We start from the raw sequence: 25,732 nt of genomic DNA on the forward strand, positions 1-25,732 counted from the left end.
CTAGAGTTCAGAATCCAGGGCCTCATGCATATAGTGCCACTACCACTTAGTACACACCCAGCCATTAAATTTTTAGGGTGTCAGGTACCCCAGATTGGCCTCAAATGTGTTGTCCGAGGCTAGCCTGCATTACTCTGCTTCTGACTTCTGGGGTTACAATTATGACCAGTTAAAAGTGTAAGGTTGTCTTCAAAACTTACCTAGAAGTACTATACATATTTAGTATATGAATTAAGGAAGCAACCTAAAACATAAGACATCCTGGGCATGGATTCCAATAACACACTCAAATATGGAGCCTGAGAAAAAATTTCTAATAAAAATACTAAAACGGTTTTTATATCTTAGGAATATTATCTAGGAGAACAGGGTGTAACTCAGTGTTACAACACTGGTTCAAATACCAGCAATGAAAAAACATTATAAAAAAAAAAAAAACCAAAAACCTCCCCATTTAGGCTGCTGTCGATTTTACACAATAGTAATGACTGGACATCACTGGACAGGGATTTAATGTAATGACAGTCTGAGAAGTGGATGACAGAGAACGCCACTGAAGGACTGGGCTTTTACAACCATAAAGAATCCGGCATAGAAAATCAGAATATAAGGGCCTTTATTTTAATTCAGTGCCAGGAATCAGACCCACAGAACCTTGCACATGCTTGGCAGCTCTACCTACTGAGCTACAATACCCTGTAAACTTTCAGTAAGAGTTGAGAACTGCTGGTCATTCATTAATGTGTGAGTTTTAAGGAGGCTGTAGCATCAATAGAATCTCGGGAGGAAGAGGGACCCAGAGAGGAAATAAACACCAACGACATAAATAAACCTGTCACAGTACAGCCTGGGTAAAAACAGAGTAGGCAAAAAACAGTGTCAATGTAGAATGATTAAACAGATAAACACATTTCTAGAAAAGCAATCATTCCCGCCTTTGCTTCAAGGAGAAACCTGCAGACATGTATTCATTTCTTGCTAGTAACTGTTTATTTCACTCTGTACATTAGGAAACGTCCGCTACATAGCTATGGTCACTGTGACCACAAACAACAGATGGTGATAAAGCACTGAACAGGAAGAAAAAAATGCATTCCACCCTCAAAAGAAATGAACCAGTGTTTATAAAGACAACAGATACAGCCTTCATCCTTAACAAATATATTTCTTTCCCAGTATTTCCCCAATATAAACACGGTGGAGTGTTTATATATATTCAGTGCAAGGAACAGTATCATTGGTATAACTGGACCACCTCTGGAGAAAGAATGAAATTGAAACATCTGTTTCTGAATACCTTTCAGTGTGGTGTAGTAATATCACACTATAGTGATGTGGGAGAGGCTCCTCTAGCACCCATCTGCATTCCACATGAGAAACAACAAAAAACAAAAACAAAAAGCCCTAAATTCACTTTTTAAAAAAGTCTACAAGCCACACCAGAAAAAAACAAAAACAAAAAACAAAACAGGACTTCTTTATTGTGTGAATTTTAAGACACAACTGTTACATAAACTGCAAATGAAGATATTAAATATCCTACAAAAGTCAAATAACTCGTGCTATGTGTCAATCCTCTCATAAATACTTTTTGCCTGTGTTCAATTAGTCAATTCTGAATTGGCCCATCTCTGGATTCGACTTTCTAAAGTCTACAGAGAGTAAAAGAAATAGACACTAATGGAAAGTCTGTGTTCTATCCTGTAGTTGGACCCTAAAAAGGTGTGGGCCTGCTAAAAAAGAAGAAACAGATGTAATCACAGTAAAGCCAACACTATGCAGAGCTTATAATTTTCAGCAACGGACTGCAAGCTGCGCTGTGAAGAAAATGCATAGCAGAGAAAGCTAGGGACTGAGGAGACCCAGGAAACAGTGTCAGCACAGTGAGCAAGTGATGTGATCATCTGCTCGGCTCCAACAGCACCCCTTAAAAGCCTTGTGTTCCTGTCAGACCTCTTATGTGGGAAGTACAGCATGGACTGCTACATTAAGCCAGCTCCTTTCCTCTGCAAAGCTGTTTGTGAATGGAGCGTCCTAGTGGCAACAGAACACTGCACTTTATGATCTGACCAACACCAAGTGAAAGTCTCCTTTAGTTCTTTTTGGGTCTACTCAATACAATGTAAATTTGATATAAATTTGGGCTTCCACCAAATCTCTCTCGTGTCCGTAAGAGGAATTAACTAATGGAAGCACACAAAACAAGATCATAACCACACATGACTGCACTTGAACGTGATTACAATTTTAGGGACAGACACATGAATGTTTTAATACCAAACTTAAAAAAAAAAAAGTTATAAAAACTGCAATTCATTCTCCCTAGCATTCCTAATGTTGGTGTTATTTCTGCAGAAACAAATTAATATATTAAATTAAGCCAAGATTTTAAACTGGCAAAAATTCTATCATTGTATATTAAAAAGAAAAAGAAAAAAAGACAAACCTGGAAGATTTTAAAAACAACAAAACACTAGTTAGTTGCTTCATGTTCCATTTTACAACCATTATGTTAAAATGTTTTCTTTTCTACAGAAACAGGGTCCTTTACATTACAACTGCAATTATTCACTGCTAGATGTTTAAAATTACAGGCTAGTATTCACTGGAACCTGTCGATGGTGACATCTTGAGGTTTTCTGAGCTCCCACCTAAGGTACACCAGGCCCTCTCCTAGGACCACACTTTCAGGGGAAGGGGAGGGAGAGGAGATCACAGATTAAGTTCTTAAGACTGTCTCACTCTCTTCGTGGCTTTCTGTTTCTTGGTGATCTGTTCAAAATTTCATCCTCCTGTAAGTTGAAAAAAGAAGTTCATATAATTAGCATATCTAAATACAAATGCTGCCAAATTTCCACAACCATTTAAACTAAGTCATTTAATTGGTGAAAAGGTATACTGTGATAAGTATTATAGGTATTCAATTTTGGTATTTATTTTCAGAAAACATGTACTTTCCTTAAACTTATTAATTTTTAAAAAATTGGTAGGGGGTTTATTTTATTTACATTTATTTAACAGATGTTTGCTTGAATGTGTATCTCTCACCCTCAAAGCCAGAAGAGGGCATCTGGAATTACTGACAGTTGTGAACTACCAATTGAATCCATGTGCTCTTGAGAGCACCCACAGCAACACATAGAATACAGTAGAGCACATACCAGGCATAGAGACAGAAAGATTAGAAGCTCAATATTATCCGTGACTACACAGAATGAAAAGACAGTGTGGACTACATGAAATCCTGTCTCAAAAAGTTTAAAGGTACCAGGGAGTGGTGGCACACACATTTTGGGAGGCATAAGGCACGCAGACCTCTGAAATCCAGACTACACTCAGCTACACAGAGAAACCCTGTCTTGAAAAGCCAAAAAGAGTTTAAAATGTAGTGGTATGCCTTTGAGGGGTCAGTGAGAAGATAGTAATGTCACAGGACTGTTAAGAAACTTAAGGAAAAAACCCACGTTTCCCACACAGAAAAATTCTTCCAGTCACTGTAAACTCTGAAAACCTTCCCTTGGGTTGCAGAGAAGGCTCAGTAGTTAAGTGGACATATGGATATTTGAGAGGACCCATACCACCTGTAACTTCCAGTACCTTGGAAATCCATCAGCTCTAGCAATTGAAGCACTGGCACTCACAAATACATACCGCACACTTACATAAATAAAACTCTTTACTAAATCTGCTCTCAGCTTGGATGTCTGAAGTATTTGTTACCCCGTCTCACCTCTGCTTTAGGCTTGCTATCGTCCTCATCTTGACTGCCTGCACCACCATCTTCTTCAGCATCACTCTTCTGTTTCTCTTCTATGACAGAAAATAAAACTACTGAACAGAACTTCACATATATTTCTGACAAGAATTATAGCACCATTAAAAAAAAAATCCACGGTAGTTTGTTTTGTTAATCAGGGCTTAGAACAGATTTCTAGACTCTACTCACCAAGCTTCTCCTCGTCTTCCTCTTCATCCCCCTTGCCCTTCTCTTCTTCCTTCCCTTCTTCGTCCTTCACATCTGGCTGGGGAGCATCCGTCTTCTTGTACTCCATAGCATTGGACTGTTTCTGAATGAAATATATTGTCAGTTTAAGAACCATGCTTATGTTGAAACAAATAATATTACTACCCCTCAATTCTTGAATGTCTACAGACAAAATTATATCCAAGATGGTGTACAGGGCATTTATGCAGACACGTGAAAGACACTGTTCTTACTCTATATGGTTGCCCCAAGGAAGGAAGAGGGAAGTTAAGGGAGAGGTGTCACGAAAAACAGAACAGTAAGACTTGGGAAGGAAACACAGGCCAAGCTTGTCAAGCTGACTTAGATACATATACTCCAGCAATGAGTGGTGAAGGTAAGGGTAGAAAGAGACCTATGGATCTGACAAATGTAAATAATTTAAATAGAATCTGAAGTTAGTAGGAGACAGCATGAGAAAAGATCTGAAAAAGAAAAACACAGAAGCTATAGTTATATTCATATTGTTCTTCCTCTATATAGGATAGTTCCATATAATGGAGAAGAATAAAGTGGAATGACAAACAAGAACTCTAAATTCTGTCATCATCTAGGTACAAGGAGCCACTACAAAACATGCACCATATTTCCTGAACTACTACTACAGAAAATCTCAGTGGAGACAATTATTTAGGTAGACATTCCTACCTTTCCGGAACAGCAGAAGAGGATCACAAGGAACACTGGCAAAGCTACAGTCAGAATGTAGACCACCCAAAGCCATGGACGCTCTTCAGCTGCTTCCAGCATCTGTCCCACTACACCTGGCTGAAATACAATAGTAATTCAGAGAACTAGTTTATCACACTAAATACAGGCTAGACTGATCGTTTCATCCTCACACAAGTAATGCTACAACTAACTCCTGTATTTCCAAAGGAGTTACACTATCCACATTAAGAAATTAGATTAAAAAAATAATCCTTCATTTTACTGCTTTCCCCATCATGAAGTTTCCCCTTCATAGTTGCAAAGCATGGCTTGTAATAACTGCAAAAAGGTCCCTCACTCAGGAAACAGAAGAATATCTGTGCCAGCTTTCTGACCCTCCAAATCACAACTAAACAACACCATTAGTTATTTGAAAATTCCACACAATGGGTAAAACCATGATTGAGTATTTTCAGTGCATTAAAACATACTTAAGCCAAGTGCAGTGATACATGACTTGAATCGAAACACTGAAGGCAGAGGCAGGTGGGTCCCTGTGATTTTGAGGCCAGCCTAGTCTACAGATCAAGTTCCAAGACAGCCAGAGGTAGACAGAAAAACCCTGTCTTGAAAACAAAAACAAACAAAGACAACAAAAACGAAACTTAAAATGATAAACAGATATAAACATACACACAGGCATACACACCCCATACACATAACATAGGACTGGAAAGCCAGAAGTCTAGCACTTATATATTTTGACACTGAATAAGTAAAAAAGATAATCACTAAAAATCTGCTTTACATTATCAGTCACCCCCCCAACAGATAAAAGTCCACAAGTAATGAACAATCACTAACCTCAGCAGCCCCATCAGCAGCTTTCTTCAAGCCCCACCCATCATTGGCCCAATCATCAACTACTCTTCGGTCACCACTAATGATAAAGTTGTCAAAAAAGATGTCAGATGTCATAGACCAGAGCTCCAAACCAATTGCACTGAACGGAGTCATCCTAAAAGGTTCCAAGTCTTCAAAGAAATCTGGATTTGGTATTTTCCTTGGTTTCCAGATTCCCTAGTTTGAGAAGGGGATGGGGATAGGGAGGAAGTGGGAGAAGTTTCAAAACATTTCAGATAATAACCAAAAGAAAAAAAATCTTTAAGACTCATTTGCATGATCAAAGATAAACATTAACTATCAAATTTAACAAGCAAAGAACAATAAATGCTAGTGTGTTTTTGTACTGAATTCCAGACTACCACCAAATTAAATTTCCAATCTGCAGCATCTTGCTCTGTACTAACACCTAGTTCTGTGGAGCTCATTCCACCCTTAATAAATGATGGTGGGATGTAGTCAGTAAAGCCATTTCCCAGTAATGATTTAAAAAATAAAATGTACAGTCTTCAACTAGTAACTAGTAATTTAGCTCTAAAGATCAAATAAGACTCAAACAAAGATGGGCTAGGGATGTAGCCCAGAGACACAGCACTTGCACCTAACATGCACAAGACACTGGATTCAGTCTCAATACTAGTCCTTAACAAAACACAGCTGGTAGTGCCAACAGAGGAATAGCTAGATGTCAATTTGGTTTGGTTTTGTTAAGCAGCAATAGCCTTAAATTACTCCCGATCTTCCTAGTTATAACTGGAGTTGACATTTCAACTCCTGGTCCTCAGACTGATAACCAATGTTAGAATTACAGGCATGTAACAAAAAAAACATACCCAGGTATCCAAATGGCAAGCTAAAGTATAATTTTTATTAGATCACAGTCATCTAAATGAACTAAAAGCATTTTACAATAGAAAAAGATGCACAATATATGCATATAGATGCATAATACATCTAAAAGTCTAAGTGAAAATTTATGACTATTGCTTTTTTGGTTTAGAAACTGGAGCTAGATAAGGATCTACATTGGTACTTTCCAGAACACAAGTGGAGCATTTTAACTTCACTACACATATTACTACCATTTCATGTGCACCTGTCTTTGGCAGGTGAAGAAAACTGATGGGACCAAGCAATTAGCTGACTTGATATAGCAAGATCCAATTCCCATCACAGTTCCCTTACAGCCAGTCTATGCACTCAACAATAGTGTAGTCACACCCTATGTTCTACTCTACTTTTATTTTTAGATAAAGGTCACCATAGTGGTTTAAATAGAAATGGGCTCCATAGCTTCATGTGTTTCAATGCTTGGACCATGGGAAGTCACACTATTAAGTGTGGCATTATTGAAGGAAGTATGTCACTGTGGGGTGGCTTTTGAGTTCTTGTATGCTCAAGCTCTGCCCAATATGGCACACAGTCCCCTTCTGCTGCCTGCTGATCAAAACGTAGAACTTTTTAACACTCTGTCTGCCTATAGGCTGCCATGCTTCCCATCACAATGACAATGGACTGAATGAACCCCTCAAACTGTAAGCCAGCTCTAATTAAATACTTTCCTTTGTAAGGGTTGTCTTAGTCATGGTGTTTCTCTTCATAGCAATGGAAACCCAAAAATGAAGACATAACGAGTTTGAACACTTTCCTTTCTTTAGGTTTTATATTTAGCCCATATTTACCTATCTTTCTAAGTTTACTTTTTCTTCTTGATTTTCTGGCCTCACTATTGATCAAACTTCTGCCCTGACACAAACAGATTAATAAAAACACCTAAACCATCAGGAGACACAAACCTGGTAGTTAGGATTGTCAATCATGGGAGGCTTCCATTTGCCCTTATAATTGGGGTTGTCAATCATAGGTCGCTGCCAGACACCACACCCAGGGGCTGATTCACACTTAGGGTTGGCAATCTGAGGAGCCTCCCATTCTCCGTCCATATCCTCATCCCTGTGGAAGTATAAACAAGTTATAAAAACAGCCAGTCTTATGCTCTCAAGATGCTGCTGGAGCTTTACCAGCATAGTTATTTATTGACTGATTAATTTTGGTTTGTCAAAGACAGGATTTCTCTGTTAAACAGCTTTGGCTGTCTTGGAACTAACTTTGTAGACCAGGTTGGCCTCAATCTCAGAGATCTGCCTGCCTCTGCTGGGATTAAAGGGTTGATTTTAATTGGGACTGGAGAGATGGCTCAGCAGTAAAGATGGCTTCTTCACCAACTCCAACTGATTTGACACACAGACAAACATGGGCAAAACACCAAAGCATGTAAAATTAAAATAAAATTTAAAAACAAAAACCAGGTAATTGTATAAGCAAACTCAAACTCACCAATCCTCCGGCTTCTCCGCATCAGGGTCTGGAATATACTCAGGTTCATCATCTAACCATCCTTCAGGCTTTGTGGCCTCTTCATCTGGAATCTTAGAAGGGGCATCTTCATCCCTTAAACAGAAAATACCAGGTATGACAACACAGACCAGAGAATCAGTCAAGGTAGTCTCTTTTACAAACCCAGATTCATTCACTCTAGAAAACACAAATCATTATCTGGACTACTGTCAGAAAGAAAGAAAGAAAAGAATGAGAAAAAAAAAGAAAGAAACTGAAATAACAGCAGCAGCTAAAGATCAAGTAAACATTTTTCTAATGGAACTACTAGAAACATCAAGAGTTACAGGAGAAGATGCTTAGCTTTACTGGTCATCAGAGAAATATAAATTAAAACAATGGTAACACTCCACTATCACATATCTACATAGGAGGGCCATTACAGTAAGAAATTCTGAGGGAAGACAAAAAATGAATGATAGTGGGAAAAAAAAAGGTGAAGTTCCTCAAAATTGGGAGTTATTATATGATAATTTCATTCCTAAATTTGTATCTGAGAAAGGGGCAATAACCTACACATCTATCAATCACATGATGGCAAAGTGGATAAGCATAGTATCATTCACTGATAGGAAGTATTTCCTAGTCATAAAATGAAGTACTTATCCATGTTTCAATATGGATAAATGTTGAAAACATTTATGTTGACCACCACAAGAAGCCACATGCCAAAGGCCACATATATTATTCAATGTCATTTCCTTAAAATTACTGAAAGGACAAATCTAGAGACAGAAAACAGGCAAATCAGTAGTTGCCAGAATCTGGGACAAGGGATTAACAGTAGGGTACATGATAAAAGCACCCCACAATTAGATAGCACTGTATATATACCTCTGCAGACAGATACATCAACCATCACTGTTTTCTACACATACACAGAAAAAAAAGTACTCAAGATGGTCGTGGTGGTATACAGTAATTTCAGCACTGTCAAGGCCAAGACAGAATCCTGAATTTGGGACTAACCTGGATTACACAGAAAAAAGCATTTGAACCCACATACACAAAAAGAAAATCTTACCTAAAATAAGAACCAGGAATGAACAGTGCAGGGTCAAAGCTGTCACACAGAGGTTATAAAAGTACTCCTTCAGCTGGTAATCAAAAATATTCTGCTTGTGCTCAAGTTTACTGTTTAGTTTTCTCCTGGCACTGAACTTACTGTTTAGTTTTCTCCTGGCACTGAACTCCTGACACTGAACTCAAGGCCGCATGTGCTCTACCACTGAGAAATACTGCCCTCAACAGAGACTGTTTTGTAACTATCTTAATTTTAAATTAACTCTATAATGACCTCAAAGTTTTGTGTAACTTTTCCCTGATCTTTTAAAGCTCAATACTCTCTTCATCAGATTAAAAACAGCTGGGGGCATGGTGGTACAATGCTTTTAATCCCAGCTTTTGGGAGGCAGAGGCAGAGAGATCTATTGAGTTCAGGGCTAGCCTAGTTCAAAGACAGCCAAGGCTACACAGAGAACCTGTCTCAAAAAAAAAAACAAAAATTTCAGAATTTTAAGTTTTAAGTGTGGGTGGTAAGAGTATTACTTAGCAATACAACATGCAGAAGGACTTAGGTTAAATCCTTAGCACTGTAACCCAGTTAAACTTCTAGTAATGAAGTCTTAGAATGGCTGTACAAGAATACTGCCACAGCCAACCCTGTCAGCACAGACAAACCACAGAAACTTTAGCACCCTATAGTTTTTAGCCTAGTGAGGGATAATATACATTACTACTGTGTTCTTTTCTACCAGAGAAATTGGTACTTTTCTCCTGTAAAGTAGATAACATAAGTCCTTCTACCCCCATAAGCAAGCACAGGGCCTTACTATGTAGCCCACACTCGCCTCACACTCAATCTTCTGCCTCGGATTATAGGCATGTGTCAACTTGCCTAGACTGTATCAGACTATTTAAATAATCATATCTCACTTAATCAATACTTGTTTAAGTTATGTAGAATATACAAAATGTAAGCTAATACTCAAAGACAGATCTCGAAGATTTACCAGTCATCTGGCTTGACAGCATCTGGATCTGCTATTTTGGGCCTTTCATCCCAATCTTCAGGCTTCCGGTCTTCTGGGTCCTCAATTTCACGTGAAGGGTTTACAGGAGGAGTCATGTCATTTAGCAGATTTCCACTGTTCACAACAGACTGGTCAACCAATATTTCAAAACTATTGTCTGGATTCAAGACTGAAAAGAAATTAAATGCAATTAATACTGACTAAACCACTCATTCCAACAGTCAATCTAACACAGCAGATCATGCCTTCTAGAGAAAGGCTAAGTAGGTGGTCATGAAACAAAGAGCTCAGGGTACTGGGGTTAGAATCTCATAGTTAACAAAGCCTAGTTCTTTGAGGGCCTGGAGCCCCAATGCCATTTCCTTGGGTTCTTAGAAATTACAAATAATTATTTTTCTTTCTTTTCTTGGTTTTATCGAGTCAGGATTTCTGTCTTGCTGCTATCTTTGTACACCAGACTAGCCTTGAACTCACCTACTTCTACAAATAATAAATTTTAATAAGCTATTGTTTTCTCCAACCTGGAGATCAAACCCAGGGTCTTGTAAATACTGGACAAGCACTTTACCACGGCCCATCTCTATGAAAATAGTTAAAGGAGCTCAGTGGTTAAGAGTTCTAACTGTTCTTCCAGAGGATGAGTGTTCAATTCCAGAATCTAAATGGCTGTTTACAATCTTCTATAACTTCAGTTGCAAAGGATTTGACAACATTTTCTGGTTTGTATGGGCACCAAGCACACAAATGGTACAAAAGGCATGCATGGAGGAAAAATACCCACACATAATGATTAAAAACAAATAAGGGATGGGAGAGATTGCAGGCATTTGTATACACATGATGCAGACCTCATCTCTCTCTCTCTCTCTCTCTCTCTCTCTCTCTCACACACACACACACACACACACTCACATTCACACACACACACACACACACACAAAATATAAACCAGATGTAGTAGTAGTGCATATATACCTCTAATACCAGCACTTGTTAGGCAATACTAAGGTCACGTACAATAAGACGTTATCTCAAAAGAACAATAAAACCTACAGGGTATGGTGGCATACTTCTGTGATCTCAGAGTGATAGGAAGGTCATCAATTTTAATTTTACTCTCAGATATGCAAGAGTTTAAGGCTAGGGTAACCAAAAAAAAAAAAAAAAAAAGGCATTCTGTAAAATGGCACATGCCTTTAATCTAAGCACCTGGCAGCAGAGAGGCAGGCAGATCTGTGCTTGAAGCCAGCCTGACTACATAGAAAGTGTCAGGACAGACAGACTATTGGTTTTTCTTACTTAATGTGTAAAGATGCGTCTTCTTGTCTGTAAAATAGGTCTTCAGATCTGCATCTGGCCTCTTCGCATGTTTTTCTTCATATACACCTGTCTTGGGGTTTTTGTGGCGAAAGATGAAATGCAGTTTGTAGTCCTCTCCACATTTATCTGGACCAAACATAATAGTATAGGGAGTCTTGTCGTGGAATTGATCCTTCAGAGACAAAGGTGAGGTGCTTTAAGTAACTCTAGTCCAAGAATCCAAAGAGCAAACTTTGAAAAACTGCATACTTCCTCTAATAAAAATGCATGCAAATTATTCTATTGGCATTAAAGAAAACCTTATGATTTTATAGGGCTTCTTCAGATACCAATGAAAAATAACTGACAATAACCAGAAATGTTATAATGCTGAAAGTTGTATGCATATAGACTTCTTTCAAAAACAAAAAATAAACTTGAGAAAACTGAAAATTCTTAGCACACAGCTTTAATCCCTGCATTTGTAAGGTAGAGAGAGACAGGTGAACTCCAGGAGTTTGAGGCCTCCCTGATGTACAAAGCAAATTCCATGCAGCAAGGGACACCAAATGACATCCTGTGTCAAAAATAAGATAAACAAAGCAAAGAAACAGCAACAAACAACAAAAACTTAAAAGTTCCCGTTAAGAAATCAGAAATAAAATATAGCTAAAGCTTCAACAGTCACCTTTTCAAGCTAAAAGCACATCAGCATCAAGCCTCCATTGTTCCACAGAAGGGCATTTATTTGCCTAGGTCTTGCAGACTTCTCTCTTAAATGGCAGGGATTATATCTAGGGCCCTGTGAATGGTAGGCATGCACTCCACCACTAAGCTACACCCCAATCTCTAAGATTCATAAAGCAAATTTTACAGAAACAGAAAGAGAACCTACCAAGTTGAGTTCTGAGGTTTTGGAAAGCAGCTTCACATAGGCACCACCACATTCTATTCCATTCTGAAAATTGACCTCATACCTAGTTTCAGAGAGAAAAGAAAAAGTCAAAGTCCTATGACATTTTGAAAAATCGTATTTCCCTAATTGATTTCTCCCAGCTGGGTTACGTTTCATCAAATGTCGTATGATTAGCCACACAAAGGGTTCCAACCTCTACCACTTTTATGGGGCCACTCGACCACATAAAGAAAATATTAAGCATCCTTAATGCAAAATCCAGACATTTGTTTGCTTCTAAGAAGGTAAACAACCAAACTTTTACAAGCAGTTAAAAATAAAACTACTCAACATACTCAAATTCACAAAATTCATACTATAAACATGATTTTAGCATGTTCAAGTTCCATACTGTCACCTGAGATTACCCTTTCTAGAAAATTATCAAAAGGGCACTGGACTTACTGAACAATGAGAGGCTTGGTATCAAACAGGAAGGGCTTATTCAGTTTAGCAGAGATGGCATGATGCTTGGCCCGAGACATCAGCACAAGTCCTTTATCACCTGGGAGCTTTGTTTCCTTCATTTCATCTACCTCCCACTTTCCTACAAAACAATAAAAATGGCTCCTGACTGTTAGCCACACTATTTAAGGTCTTCTAAATGGTAACAAATTAAATTCTAGGTTGTATAAGTATCAAAATAATCAATGTTTACCATTACATTTACATGACTGAGTTTACTATAATGTGGATGTATATATCTGCCATATGGTAAGACATAGCTTGAAAACAACAGTGGCCTATTCGTTATACCTAAAGAGAAACTTTCATTTCTAACATGGTTATTAAGAGTTCTAATTCTATCACACATAAAGCCCCATATACAAAGATGGTATAATTCCCAAGCAAAAAATAAAACCAAACAAACAAAAAACAAAAACAAAAAACAAACAAACAAACAAAAAAAAAAAAAACCTGAAAATATCTTTTTAGAACACTTACTTTCCAGCAAGGTATAGTGGCACAAGCCTTTAATCCCCCCAGCAGTCCAGAGGCAGAGGCAGAAAGATCTCTTGAGTTTGAGGTTAGCCTACAGAGCAAGAACTCTACAGAGGGCCAATATAACCAGGGTTAGAGCGAAACTCTATCTCTAAAAACAAGCAACAGATGATTTATTTCCCAGCTGTGTATGGCGGCATAAGCCTTTAATTGCAGTACTTGTGAGGTAGTCAAGTCTGAGTTCCAGATCTGCCTGGTCTACATAGCAAGTTCTAGGCCAGCCAAGGATACAGTGAGACCCTGTCTAATGAAGCCCCATCAATATGGCTGCCTAAACAAGACCTCAACAAGAAAGACAACCAACAGAGAAGCTAATTTGAAAAAGGGAATTGCATGAGGTCTCAACCTCAGACAAAGTACTATAAGCAATTAAGAAATGCTGAGAGTAGAAGAAAACCTTCCCAAAGAAGAGGCCCCAAACGGTCAGCCCTAAAACCATATGCATGCAAATAATGTTATATAAGAGAGCAAATTGTATTTATACACTTAGGTAAATACAGTAATAAGGAGAGATCATGAATTTGAAAGAGCACTGGGGTGCATTGGAAGAACAGGAGGGAGAAATGGGAAGAGGAAAACTATGTAATTGTATTTTCACTTAAAAAATAAAGATATTTTAAAAATAAATAGGGGTGTGTGTGAATGTACACGTGTGTCCGTGCATGCCCATGGAGGCCAAAAGAAAGTGTCTAAACTCTACAACTTAAGTTGCAGGTGGTTATGAACCACTGATAGGAGTACTGGGAAATAAACTTGGCTCTGGAAGAGCAATACATCCTCCTGATGACTGAAGCTCCAAACATCTTTTGACCTAATACTAAGAGATGTCATAGATCTAGTGGACACCCCCAGCATGAGCTTATGGGCACCCAAATTGCAATTAGTGGGCTTTAAGTTAGGAGGGGTGAACAAAGTTAGATCTAGGAGGAGTCGGGGAAGATGATAGTGATCAATACATTATATCAAAGTCTCAAAAATTAATAAACAAGTTGTATTATAAAGAGAGATGCAATGGAGACAAGATGGCACTTTGATATACTGTATCTACAATAAATGGAACTCTTACCATCATATTTGGCAATTTCATCATCAGTATCATCTTTTTTGGCTTTAGATAAAATCCACCTGTAATTAAGACAAACCCCAGAGTTAAGATAAGTGGCAGTAAATGTTGCTTCAAGTACCATCCATCACTCTTCTAGTCCCACTTAACAAGACTCAAGACAATAAATAAATAAAACAAACAAGTAAATAAATACCACAGAATAAAATCTAGGTTAGAAGAGAACAAGAATAAAAGCAACAAGAGGCAAAGTTCCAAAACACATTCATGTATGACAAGGTGTACAGGGACCCACTATTTAAGGTTGTAGCTAGCAGCAGAGCACTTGTCTCCCATGCATAACACTAGGTTCAGCCCCAATGCTGTTTAAAAAGGATCTAGCGCTTTCCACTCCTTTCTTATTTACAAGACATTCATTCATCTCTCAAATCTTTCCTCCCAGGGAAACACTTACCCTGACAGAGACCCTCTGTCAAAGGAGTCAGCAAAATAAACCTCCCCTGTTGGAACTGGAGCTTTATAGGTGACCTGTGTTAAACATAAAATTAATTAAGCAGCAATATTTTAACCAAGCCAAGTGACACAAGCCTGAAATCTAAGCTCTTCTGAAGGATGCGAATCCCAAGGCACCCAGAGCTACAGAAGACCCTTTTGTATTGGGAGGAATGGGTCATTAAGTAGCATTCTTAAGAATTTACTCTCAGGGTTTGTTTTCAATTGTCACAAAGCTTTCATAGCTGTCCCTGAATTCAATCCATATGTACCAAAGGCTGCCAGAAAGCTTAGCAACTATCTTTTTAAAAGCTGCTTTGCCTTTAAAAACAATTGTTTTTGGGGTAGGTTGAGGGAGTGCCTAAGCAATAAGCATCTATATATCCCCAGCTTCTGACTTCATTTAAAAAAAAAAAAAAAACACCAAAAGATAAAAGGGTCTACTTTAAACTGGGAATGGTGGCATACACCTGTAATCCCCTCATCCAGAAAGGATAAGACCAGGACAGCCTGGTCTACATAGTAAGTTCAAGGACAGCCAGTGCTACAAAGAGATACCCTGGTCTCAGAAAAGAAAAGAGAAAAAGACTGATCTCCTTCAAACCTTTGGAGATGGAGGAGTGCTGGTATCTGATTTAGATTTTGCATCCTCTACCTCTTCAATAACATCATCAAGATCATCTTCAATGTCAATCATGTCATCATCATGTCCGTCATGAGCCTGAACAGCTGCAGTTCCAAGGACCAGTAGCAAACACAGTAACCACTTCCCTTCCATGGTTTATCTGCAAAAAAAAAAAGGAATGTAAATGTGCTGTTTCCCACTTTAAATTACTTAAAACCACTAACCTTAGCCTGCTCCCTGTTTATAAATTGGGTATTCTGGTACATACCTGTACTAGTATGTGGGTAGCTAAGACAGAAAAACCCTAAATTAAAGGCCTATCTGAACTGTGAAGTGCTATCAAAAATTAATAAAATAAATTACACCGGTACCCCACTCAGGAAGCACAGGTATGATCAGAAGTTCAGTGTTGTCTTTGGCTACAGTTAAGTAAAATCTCTAAATCACAGGAAACCCTGTCTGCCTCTCTTTTATATTCAGTGCCAAACAATACATAAACCAAGATATTTAATTAATTAGTTCCATTACACTTATTTATTATGTGTGACCTCTTCCTGAGAGCTGTGAAAAGACAATTTTAAAGAGTCTTTCCTTCTACTGCTTGAGTCCAGGGATCTGACTTAGGTTGTTATGGCAAACACCTTTACCCACCAGCCATCTCCTTAACTCCAACTGTTCCATCATGTACAGTCTCTTTCAATCTAATTTACAGTGACTACTGACTAAAACATGAAAATGAAATGAAGACTGACTATGGACACTGCTGACTGTTCAGCTCTCAGGTCTACACACACTTTAAAATCAGTACGATTTCACAACAAAAACATTAAGCAGGGATGGAGAGATGGCTCAGTGGCTAAGAGCACAAACTGCTCTCTTCCAGAGATCCTGAGTTCAATTCCCAGCAACCACATGTGGCTCACAACCATCTGTAATAGGATCAGATGCCCTCTTTCAGTGTGTCTGATGACAGCTACAGTGTATACATACACATAAAATAAATAAATACTTCTTTAACAACAAAAAACATTAAGCAGAGTACCAGCTACTTTAATCTTCTAAGCACTTAAGTCTCTTCTGTATTAAACTAGCTCATCATGGGTGATAGGTAGGCCCTCTAAGGGAGACAGATCTACTGAAATAAAAATTGAGCAAAGTGAGCCTGAGAAAGCAGAGCCAAGAAACTGGGGAAAGAAAAATTAATGGCCTACAATTATAAACATGTCCTCAGCAGGGCACAATTTTCTCTTTCTTACAATGTTCACCTAGTCAACTCTGGTCTTTCATTCTCCATTAGCAACATAAGGATACTTACTGACACTGTCCTCTCTGATGTCACCCTATACCCAGATGAGATTCTTTCTTTTCTTTTTTTAAGTTTACTGTTTATTCAGTGTTAAATGTTACAGAATTCTTACACTGTCGGAACCATGCCTGAGAACCCAAAGAAATGGTGCAATGGCCAGCCTCATCCACCCAGAAGGTGTATTAAAACTTGATTCATATGGTGCATTTTGATAGTTTCACAATCTTAAGAATTTTTAAACAAGACTATTCTCCCAGAAACCTTCATTCACTTCAGTCACTTTCTACCTCCCTCATACACATTCATGTTCATTATTCATTCCTTCCTTCTACTCTAACACACTACTAAAAAAACTTCCTAAAACAAAGAAATCCTGAGAAGCCCATGCCCACAGTTTTAGTTGTGTCTCATTCTTCCCTACCCCTATGTTAAAATGTTGACTTTCTCTTCAATAAACCACAACTGGAAAGAAAGAAAGAAAGAAAGGAAGGAAGGAAGAAAGAAAGAAGGGAAGGAGGAAGGGAGGGAGGGAGGGAGGGAGGGAGGGAAGAGGAAACAGCCTGTCATGGTAGCATAACCTTTAATAGCAGCACTGGGAAATAGAAACAGGCAGATCTCTGAGTTCTACGCCCACCTGGCATATAAATCTATGCTGATAGAAGCTATATAGTGAGATCCTACCTTAAACAAAATCAAAACCACCAAAATGTACACAAGTGTTAAATGTTTTCCTGTGATTTTTTTTTCTTGGTGACTCACACTGTGGCTAGCACCTTTCACTCTGGCCACACTATTACTTTTACCCACTTGCTTTTAAAAACACTTCCCACATTCTCAAAGCAATATAAACCCACAATTTCTACCAAAAGTCATCATGATATTGTTATAAACACAGCAAGATACAAAAGATTATGAAGCTTTTACTAAAAATATAATCCACATACAATATATAATAGTAAACGTTCCCTTGTGCACTGTGAATGAAATTATAAAATGATACACATACTATGGATAAGCAGCTACCATACAATTAATCCAACAACTTCACTCTAGTGAGCAGGTTTTCAGGTGTCTGCAGATGCATGTTCATCACTATAGCAGTAGCTAATTAAACAAGCCTGTTACAGATATTCCATACATTAAGGCAATGGTTCTCAACCTGTGGGTCAGAACTTTGGGGAGGATTGAACAACCCTTTTTTGCCAGGATCACATAAGAGATATTCTGCATACCAGTTACTTATATTATGACTCATAAAAACAGCACAATTACAGACAGCTATAAAGTAGCAAGGAAAGTAATTTGATGGTTGGGGGTCACCACATGAGGAACTGTATTAAAGAAAGCATCTTGTGACCAAATATACAGTAGAGAAACAGAATTGTGATAAAGGGGCTGGAGAGATGGCTCAGTGGTTAAGAGCACTGATTGCTCTTCCAGAGGTCCTGATTTCAATTCCCAGCAACCACATGGCGGCTCACAACCATCTGTAATGGGATCTGATGCCCTCTTCTGGTGCGTCTGAAGATAGCTACAGTGTGCACACATATATAAAATAAATAAATATATGTTAAAAAAAGAATTGTGATAAAGGATTACTCTAACATGTCTTACACAGGATTGTGTCATTAGGTTTGTTGCCGCAGATCCCCTTTGAGGTAGGATGCAAATGCAAGGGTGCATGGCTATCAGTTACAAATACACACACAACTGTGTCAATATATATCCACATAAAATGTTCTTCAATTTTTCTTTTCCTTTTTATCAGAAGAAAGGTTTTGGTGAGTGGCAAAATCACATCCTTCTGTGTGTTATGCAGCTCAAATCTTTGTCTTGTGAAATAACTGTAGCAATTAGAAATCAAAGCCACACAACAGGAAAATCCTAAGATCTGAGCCTACTGCAAGGACGATTCCTTTCAAAAATGGCTTACGTGTATCAGTAACCTGAATTTCACATGGTTTAGTCTCTAATGTAACAATGAAGCCTACAGTGGAGAGGGGATAAGTAGTGCACATACTACATGACACAAGTACTGATTTATGATCCAGTTCTTTAAAAAAAAAAAAAAAAAAAAAAAAAAAAGCTGGTCAATCCCAAGACCGTTTCCTAGCAGTCACATAATTGGACACCACACAAACTCTGTGTTATAAAGGGACCAAAATAGAAGATGCATCTGGTGCCTAGCAGTGAGCCTGATACACTAAAATGGTGTGCAATGTTACACAACTGTGGTCACAGCACTCCAGAGATTAAGTAGAAAGATCAGGAGTAACAGAGTGAACAAGGCCAGCCCTCTCTTAAAAAAATAAAACGAGGTCTGGCAAGATGGCTTGACAAGTAAAGATGCTTTACCAGCGCGCCCAAGTCTGATTCCCAGAACGTATGTGGTTGAGAGAATTGGCTCCTGCAAGTTGCCTTCATCCTCACCACACATGCACCATGACATGCACACATCATCCCCTCCCTGGTTGTTTTTAAAAAAAAAAAAAAAAAAAAGGCCAAAGGGGGAAAATTTTCAAAAATAAATTATTCATCCCTAGTCCTTGTTTTTTGAAAAAGAATCCTCACTAAATTCATGTACTGCTGTATCATGAAAAGAGTATTTGCCGGTTGTTATGCATATAATTACTTACAAATTTTAGGATTTTTGTTTTTGTTTTTAATGTATTACTGAACCATGAGCTCAAGGCCAGCAAGTTCCAAGCCATCTAGAGATTCATAGCAAAACTGGATAAAAGAAAAGCTGAGTTGATTTCCTGGAACCTACATAATAGAGAAAGAATGCCTGCACCTACCCACACCATGCACCTATACATACAATGGTAAAACTTCAATTTTATTTTTTATGAATGCCTGCATGCATGTTTCTGCGCAATGTGCACACCCAGAGCCTGGGAAAAATAAGGCGATGAAGGGCTGGGAAAGATACAGGTGTATTCCTGGGAATTACTAACCACTTAATAGCAAACCTGAGGCCAATGACAGACCCTTAACTTAAACAAGGTAAACTACTACTTGAGGTCATCTTCTGGCCTTAATGCACACAATGGGCAGCCACCTATGTGAATGTTCACACACCCACAGCAAGTTTAGGGTACGTATCAATGGCTTAACATTTGTCTAGCACACGGAAGCCCTAGATTTGCTCTCCAGTAATCAAATGATCATCTGTCTGCAATCAAACATAAAGCATAGACAAATACAAAGCCAACAAAATACATTACTTGCATAAACACTCTAGAGCCTAGTTTTCAGGGCCAAAGGTATCGTCATGACCACCTACATAATGCACTCATATTTCAGTGCAATCTATCCAGCTTTTAGAAGGGTGAATCTTAAAGTGGAAACTTGAAATTTTATTATTTCAGTGCTGTGATCAAAACCAGAACCTCCTGAAGGTGAGCCCTGCCTCGGAGCTGTATCCCCAGTGTTCAGCTGCAGGTTTCCTATTTTGAAACCTTAATTCCTTATTATCAAGACAGCTCAGTGGTGGAGAACAGTAACCTGTCAGGAAAAACTATTCTAGTTTCTCCAGCTTCTGGGTGACCTTGGTCAGCTCATCTACACCCAGTCCTCCTTCCTCCAATCTACAGACCTGTGTAATAGAACTACTGCCCAATGCATGTCTTTTTAAAATACATTATCTTTTTAATTTCACATGTATGAGTTTGCCTGAATGTGTGCCTAGGTACCATGTATGTGCACAGTGCCAAGAGGCTAGAAGAGGGCATCAAATTCTCTAGCTCTAGAGTTACAAATCCTGAGTTGTTAAGTCACCATGTTGGTACTAGGAACTACAGACAAGTCCTCTTGAAGATTAACCAGTACTGTTAACCACTTAGTTATCTCCCCAGCCATCAAAGACTTTACTTCTTAGAAGAATTTAAAAACAAAATCAAGTAGGACACGATTTTGCAGACCTTAACCCAATACTCAAAGAGGCAGAAGCAGAATAATCACAAGCTTGAAGCCAGTTTGTTCTAACTATGAATTCCAGGTCAGCCAGGGCTCCATAGTATAATCCTGTTTCAAAACGCAAACGAGAAACTTCAACTCTAATTTCTTTCATTTATGAAAATTATAGGAATAGTAAAATGGCCCAATTTTATTCTAAAATAAATACTAAGTAATTTTTGAAATAGCATGGAAAATTTAAATGTGATTTCTATGTAAACTATGCATTCATTCCAGCATATTATTGGTGAGTCTATGTTCAGGCTGTATGTACAAAGAACACAGACCTTCCACCATCTTCATTCACCTTATTTTTGACATGATCTGAGAGAACCTGAAGCCCACACTGGCTACCTGGCCAGTGAGCTCTAGTATCCCAGTTGTCTCCAGCCCCAAGCACTGAATGCTGACAATCTGAACTCAGGTCTTAATGCTGACACAACAGGGTAGGCAAGGCTAAGCCATCCTCAGCCCTCATTTGAAATAGTCTCTTAAAATTTTTTTGGTCTTTTAAAAAAAAAAAAATTAGGTCTTGTCAGGAAATACTTTAGGTGGCCTTAAAAAAAAAAACATATAATCTCTAGGGCTTTCTATCACTATTTTATATATTCTATCTATTGTGCCCAATGTTTACAAACACATACTCAAATCACAATTCCTACTTAATAATGTGGGTCAACTGCTAATCCCTGAGCCTGATTTCTTCTCTAAACCAATACTAACTTCTACTCTAGAAGTGCTGATTAGGTTAAATATGCGTAAAGTGCTTATGAGGAAGCCTGTTCTACAGTGTGCTCAATGTTAGTAGTGATTGTTTAGAGCTACTAAATTTTGCTAATATTTCTACTCGTTGATTTTTAATGAGTTTTAAGGCAAATACTCTAACCTTTATTTAGGGGAAAATACAAGCACTTAGTTCTATTTATTATTTTGTGTGCGTACACATGTGGAAGTCAGGTGACTTCCAGGAGTCAGTGCTTTCCTTCCACCAAGTGGCACCCAGCAATGGAACTCTAGCCACCAGGCTTGGCAGCAAATGTCCTGACCCTCTCTCTCATCATCTTGTGTGTGCCTTCAGATTTTACCCCAACTTTCACCTAGTCAAAAATTTAAAACATGGGCTAGAGAGATGGCTCAGAAATTATGTGCTTACTGCTCTTGCAGAAGACCTGATACACACCATTATGTGGCTTAGACAATCACCTAAAACTCCAGCTCTAGGGGCTTTTGCACACATATGTACATATACACAGAAATACACTATACAACTTTAAAAAAAAAAAAAATCAGAGAGGCTGGAGAGATAGCTCAGTGGTTAAGAGCACTTTAGTCCCAGTTACTTAGGAGGAGGCTGAACTTGGATGATTAAGTGAACTACCGATCAAGATCACTTTTGCAGTCAGGAGGTAGTGTTTTCCTTATTGCTAAGTTCTAGGTTCCATCCTCAGTATTTGGGGGTGATGTGGGGGATGAAGACAGAACATCATCCTGGCAAACAGTGTGATCTATGACCTGCTCTATAGATGAGATCTGTAACACCTCACTCACAGGTCAGATTTAGGATTTTTCTGTTTCATGTGCTAGGAATGGAGCCCCAAGTCTCAAGTTTGCTAGGCAAGAGTTATATCCCACCTGTGTGGATTTTTTTTCATTGACAGAAACATAGAAGTAATTTGTTTGTTTGAGACAAGGTTTCTCTGTATAGCCTTAGCGGTCCTGTATCTCCCTCTGTAGACTAGGCTGGTCTTGAACTCAGAAATAAATCTACCTTTTTGCCTCCCTCATCCAGGGATCAAAGGTGAGCCACTACCACATCACCCAGCTAATAAGCGGTTTTTTTTTTTTTTTAAAGAAACTTTTATCCTGAGCTGGAGAGATGGCTCAGAAGTTGAGAGCACTGACTGCTCTTCCAGAGGTCCTGAGTTCAATTCCCAGCAACCACATGGTGGCTCACAATCATCTATGAGACCTGATGCCCTCTTCTGGTGTGTCTGAAGACAGACAGCTACAGTGTACTCACATACATAAAATGAAAAATTACTTAAAAAAACAACCAAAAAAAAAAAAGAAAAGAAAGAAAGAGAGAGAGACCTTTTTCCTATTAATTCACTTTAAGATGTGAATACCAAGGATGGAGATATGGTTCAGTTTCCAGTTGGGCAGCTTACAACTGTCTGTAATTCCAACTCCAGAGAACATAATAATGCCCTTTTCTGGCCTCCACTGGCACCCATGAATATATTTCATATATTCACACCAACATATACATAAAAATGTTTTTAAATATATCTTTTTTAAAGATTTATTTATTTCATGTATGAGTATGCTGTTCTCAGACACACCAAAAGAGGGCACCAGATCCCATTAAAGATGACTGTGAGCTACCATGTGGTTGCTGGGAATTGAACTCAGGACCTCTGGAAGGGCAGCCAATGCTTCCAATCGCGGAGCCGTCTCTCCAGCCCTAAATAAATCTTAAAGAGATGTTTTTTAAATGACATGAATACCACAATATAAATTTTTTCTAAATTCCTTAAAAAACGAAAAATTTCAGGGCTGAAGACATAGCTCAATGGTTAAAAGCACTGGCTGTTCTTCCAGAGGACCCAGGTTTGATTCTCAGCACCAACATGATGGTTTACACACACGGTACACATACATGCAGGCAAAACACATACACAGAAAACTAAGCCTAAAAATTCTTCCTAGCACTTGTAGCAATAACAAAGCATTTAATAAGCACTTACCTAATGAGTTTTACAGTAAGCTATACAGACTACAACTATCTTTGGTGCTTAAATTACTTCTTAGAACTTTTTATGAGTTGCCAATTCTATTTGCCCATTTCCTTACACTTCCCAAAGTAGTTTCTTAGTAGCTGCCCTCTCAAAGGCAAAGCAAGTAGAAGACCCATTCCCATTTTAAAGGACAGAAAGCAAAGTTAACACGCTGGACACTGTCTTCTGCAGTTCTGCTTACCAACTGCCACGCTACTTCCTTCAAGCCCTCTTGCAAGGCAAGTGACCCCTGCAGGATGTGGATGCAGGTGTGTGGTCAGGATGCACGCGCTTTGTGGCCCTAGAAAGATTAAGGAGCTAATTGCACTGTTGAGTTAAGATAGCAAGGTGGAGACACCCGTTTTCAGACAGCTCAGTATTGTGGATGGTTCGCTTCTACACAGTTCTTCAGGGCCTTGGCTCACCTGTGTACCCTGCCTGGCCTGTAAGCTTACAGCACAAGTACAACATGAAAATTGATTCCGTGCATGCATTTTCAAACATTACTGGAAAATATACAAAGCTCTTTAAACTAACCCAATTCCCCCCTTTAAAAGGAGTGTGGGGCAAATTATTTTAAAAACAAGCAGAATCTTCCATTTCCTCAGGGTAAAGAAATTGAAGCTCACCTTTGTCAAGCTTTTAATACATTCAGTTTGGTTAAACTTCACACAACCAGCAATCACTAGTGTCATGACCAGCAGTTAATATACAAGGTGTCATGAATGTGTCCTCTGTTCCTGGTACACAGGACTTAACACAAAAAGTATATCAGTGTAATGGCCAAGGCATTCAGAATACAAGAAGCCAGTGCACTTTCTACCCACTGAACCTTACTGTGTACATCCAATTTCGTATTCTCATTACCTCTTAACTTAATACAAAGCCATCAGCCATTCTGCCTAACCCTAGGGGTCTGAAAAATCCCTAAAGTAGAAAAATCTCCCAAATTCCCACTCCCCCATAAGAGCTTGAACCAGGACTTTTAACTAAGAAACCCAAAATGTCTAGTCCTCAGTTACAATCAGAACTGGATGATTAGAACTACCTGTATGACCTTGGACCAGTCATTTCAAACTTCTAGGCCTCAGTTTCCTCCACTCACTAACTGAACTTTCTCTTGTATTTCCTGCTTTTAAGGTCCAGTGAATAACCCCACTGGATTACTATCTATCCACCACCGAACAGGAAGGTGCCTTAATAGTTAGGCCTCAAGTTTCTCAAGCGGTACACGTTCTAGTACATTCTACCCTCATCAGGGTGCGATGGTCCAGTCTTTGCTTTGGGCACGTTCTAATATTGAAACTGTACACTTATCTTTCCCTATTTGAGCTACCTACTAGGCCTAACTTTAATACCACACCTGTACTGGACTACTCAGTCCACCTCTGGGTGGGCCAGGACAGGGCCTAAGAAAGCTCTAGAAGCAAAGCCATAGGAAGTTGTTAGCTTTCTCAGAGGTCAAGGGAAACCCCAGGGCACCTGCCACGCCTCCCGACCCCGGCGACGCTGCCCAGGCCAGACTCTATAACCCAGCCGCTCTTCTCACTGCCCTGAGCGTCCGCCCGGGCCTGCGCCACTCGAAAGCCCGCCGGACCCCTCAGCCGTCGAGACTCCAGCCACGCCCGACCCCCTCCGCCGCGGCGCAGCTCACCCAGGCCCCCAAGGCTCGTCCCAGGCCTGAGGCCCCCGCACACGCTTCCCGTCTCACCTCGAGCCTCCCGGGGACCACTGGCGGCTCCCTCACCTTCTCCCACCCGCACACCCGGCCCCGTGCTGCAGTGGAGACAGCGGCAGAGGCGGCCCGACCGTCACGTGCCGCAGAACTAAGAGGCCTCGGCTACCGCCGCCGCGCGAGCGAGCCCCACCGCACGAAGCCCAACCCCGTGACCGCCCCTCGTTCCTGAGTGGCTACAACAAACGTCAGCTCCCGCCCCTTTGCGCAAGATCTGAGAATCTATTGGTAGGTACAGCCATCGCTCGAAGCTCTTTCCCATACGCCCCCTAGGGCTATTCTTCGTGGAGCGTGATGACTGGTCAAGAGTGAGGCAGGAAGTGGTTACTGATTGGGTATGAGGAAAGAAGGCGGGCCGTCACCAAACGGGCGGGTGCGCGCTCCCGAGAGCGGGCGGATTTGGCTCGCGTTCTCGCGTGGGTCGCCCTGGTTCCTGGTGGCCATCCCGAAGACGCCTTTCCCACTCATTGAGTTAGGAACCCTGTTCCAACCGTGCCTGGGACCTTTGGCCTT

The 25,732-nt window shown here is 39.5% G+C and overlaps 1 protein-coding gene across 3 annotated transcripts; it reads right to left on the reverse strand.

Moving 5' to 3' along the window:
• Positions 1-967: 967 nt before the first annotated feature.
• Positions 968-25,325, reverse strand: CANX (calnexin). 3 transcript variants are annotated; one of them, XM_080922525.1, is made up of 15 exons: positions 25,196-25,325; positions 15,475-15,604; positions 14,782-14,855; positions 14,331-14,389; positions 12,668-12,809; positions 12,203-12,284; positions 11,308-11,500; positions 9,988-10,177; positions 7,916-8,029; positions 7,375-7,531; positions 5,540-5,755; positions 4,673-4,792; positions 3,947-4,067; positions 3,731-3,810; positions 968-2,792 (listed from the first exon to the last, which is right to left on the reverse strand). In XM_080922525.1, exons 2-15 carry the CDS (start codon positions 15,595-15,597, stop codon positions 2,739-2,741), a joined length of 1,725 nt encoding a protein of 574 aa, XP_080778651.1. In that variant the 5' UTR covers positions 15,598-15,604; positions 25,196-25,325; the 3' UTR covers positions 968-2,738. The 3 variants fall into 3 exon arrangements, with proteins under 3 accessions (XP_080778651.1, XP_080778649.1, XP_080778650.1); XM_080922523.1 differs by having other exon boundaries at positions 15,424-15,604; XM_080922524.1 differs by lacking the exon at positions 25,196-25,325 and adding an exon at positions 23,687-23,785 and having other exon boundaries at positions 15,424-15,604.
• Positions 25,326-25,732: the final 407 nt, after the last annotated feature.

Source organism: Micromys minutus, assembly GCF_963924665.1.
Source record: "Micromys minutus genome assembly, chromosome: 10".
NCBI classification, from domain to species: domain Eukaryota; kingdom Metazoa; phylum Chordata; class Mammalia; order Rodentia; family Muridae; genus Micromys; species Micromys minutus.

Bases quoted from the DNA above. Each gene is read 5' to 3' on its own strand.
- CANX (XM_080922523.1), bottom strand. From the start codon at position 15,597: ATGGAAGGGAAGTGGTTACTGTGTTTGCTACTGGTCCTTGGAACTGCA. The intron at 12,285-12,667 runs GTAAGTCCAGTG...CTCTGAAACTAG, and splicing joins ACCAAGCCTCTCATTGTTCA to GTATGAGGTCAATTTTCAGA. The intron at 5,756-7,374 runs GTTTGTGTCTCC...TTCTCAAACTAG, and splicing joins TTGACAATCCTAACTACCAG to GGAATCTGGAAACCAAGGAA.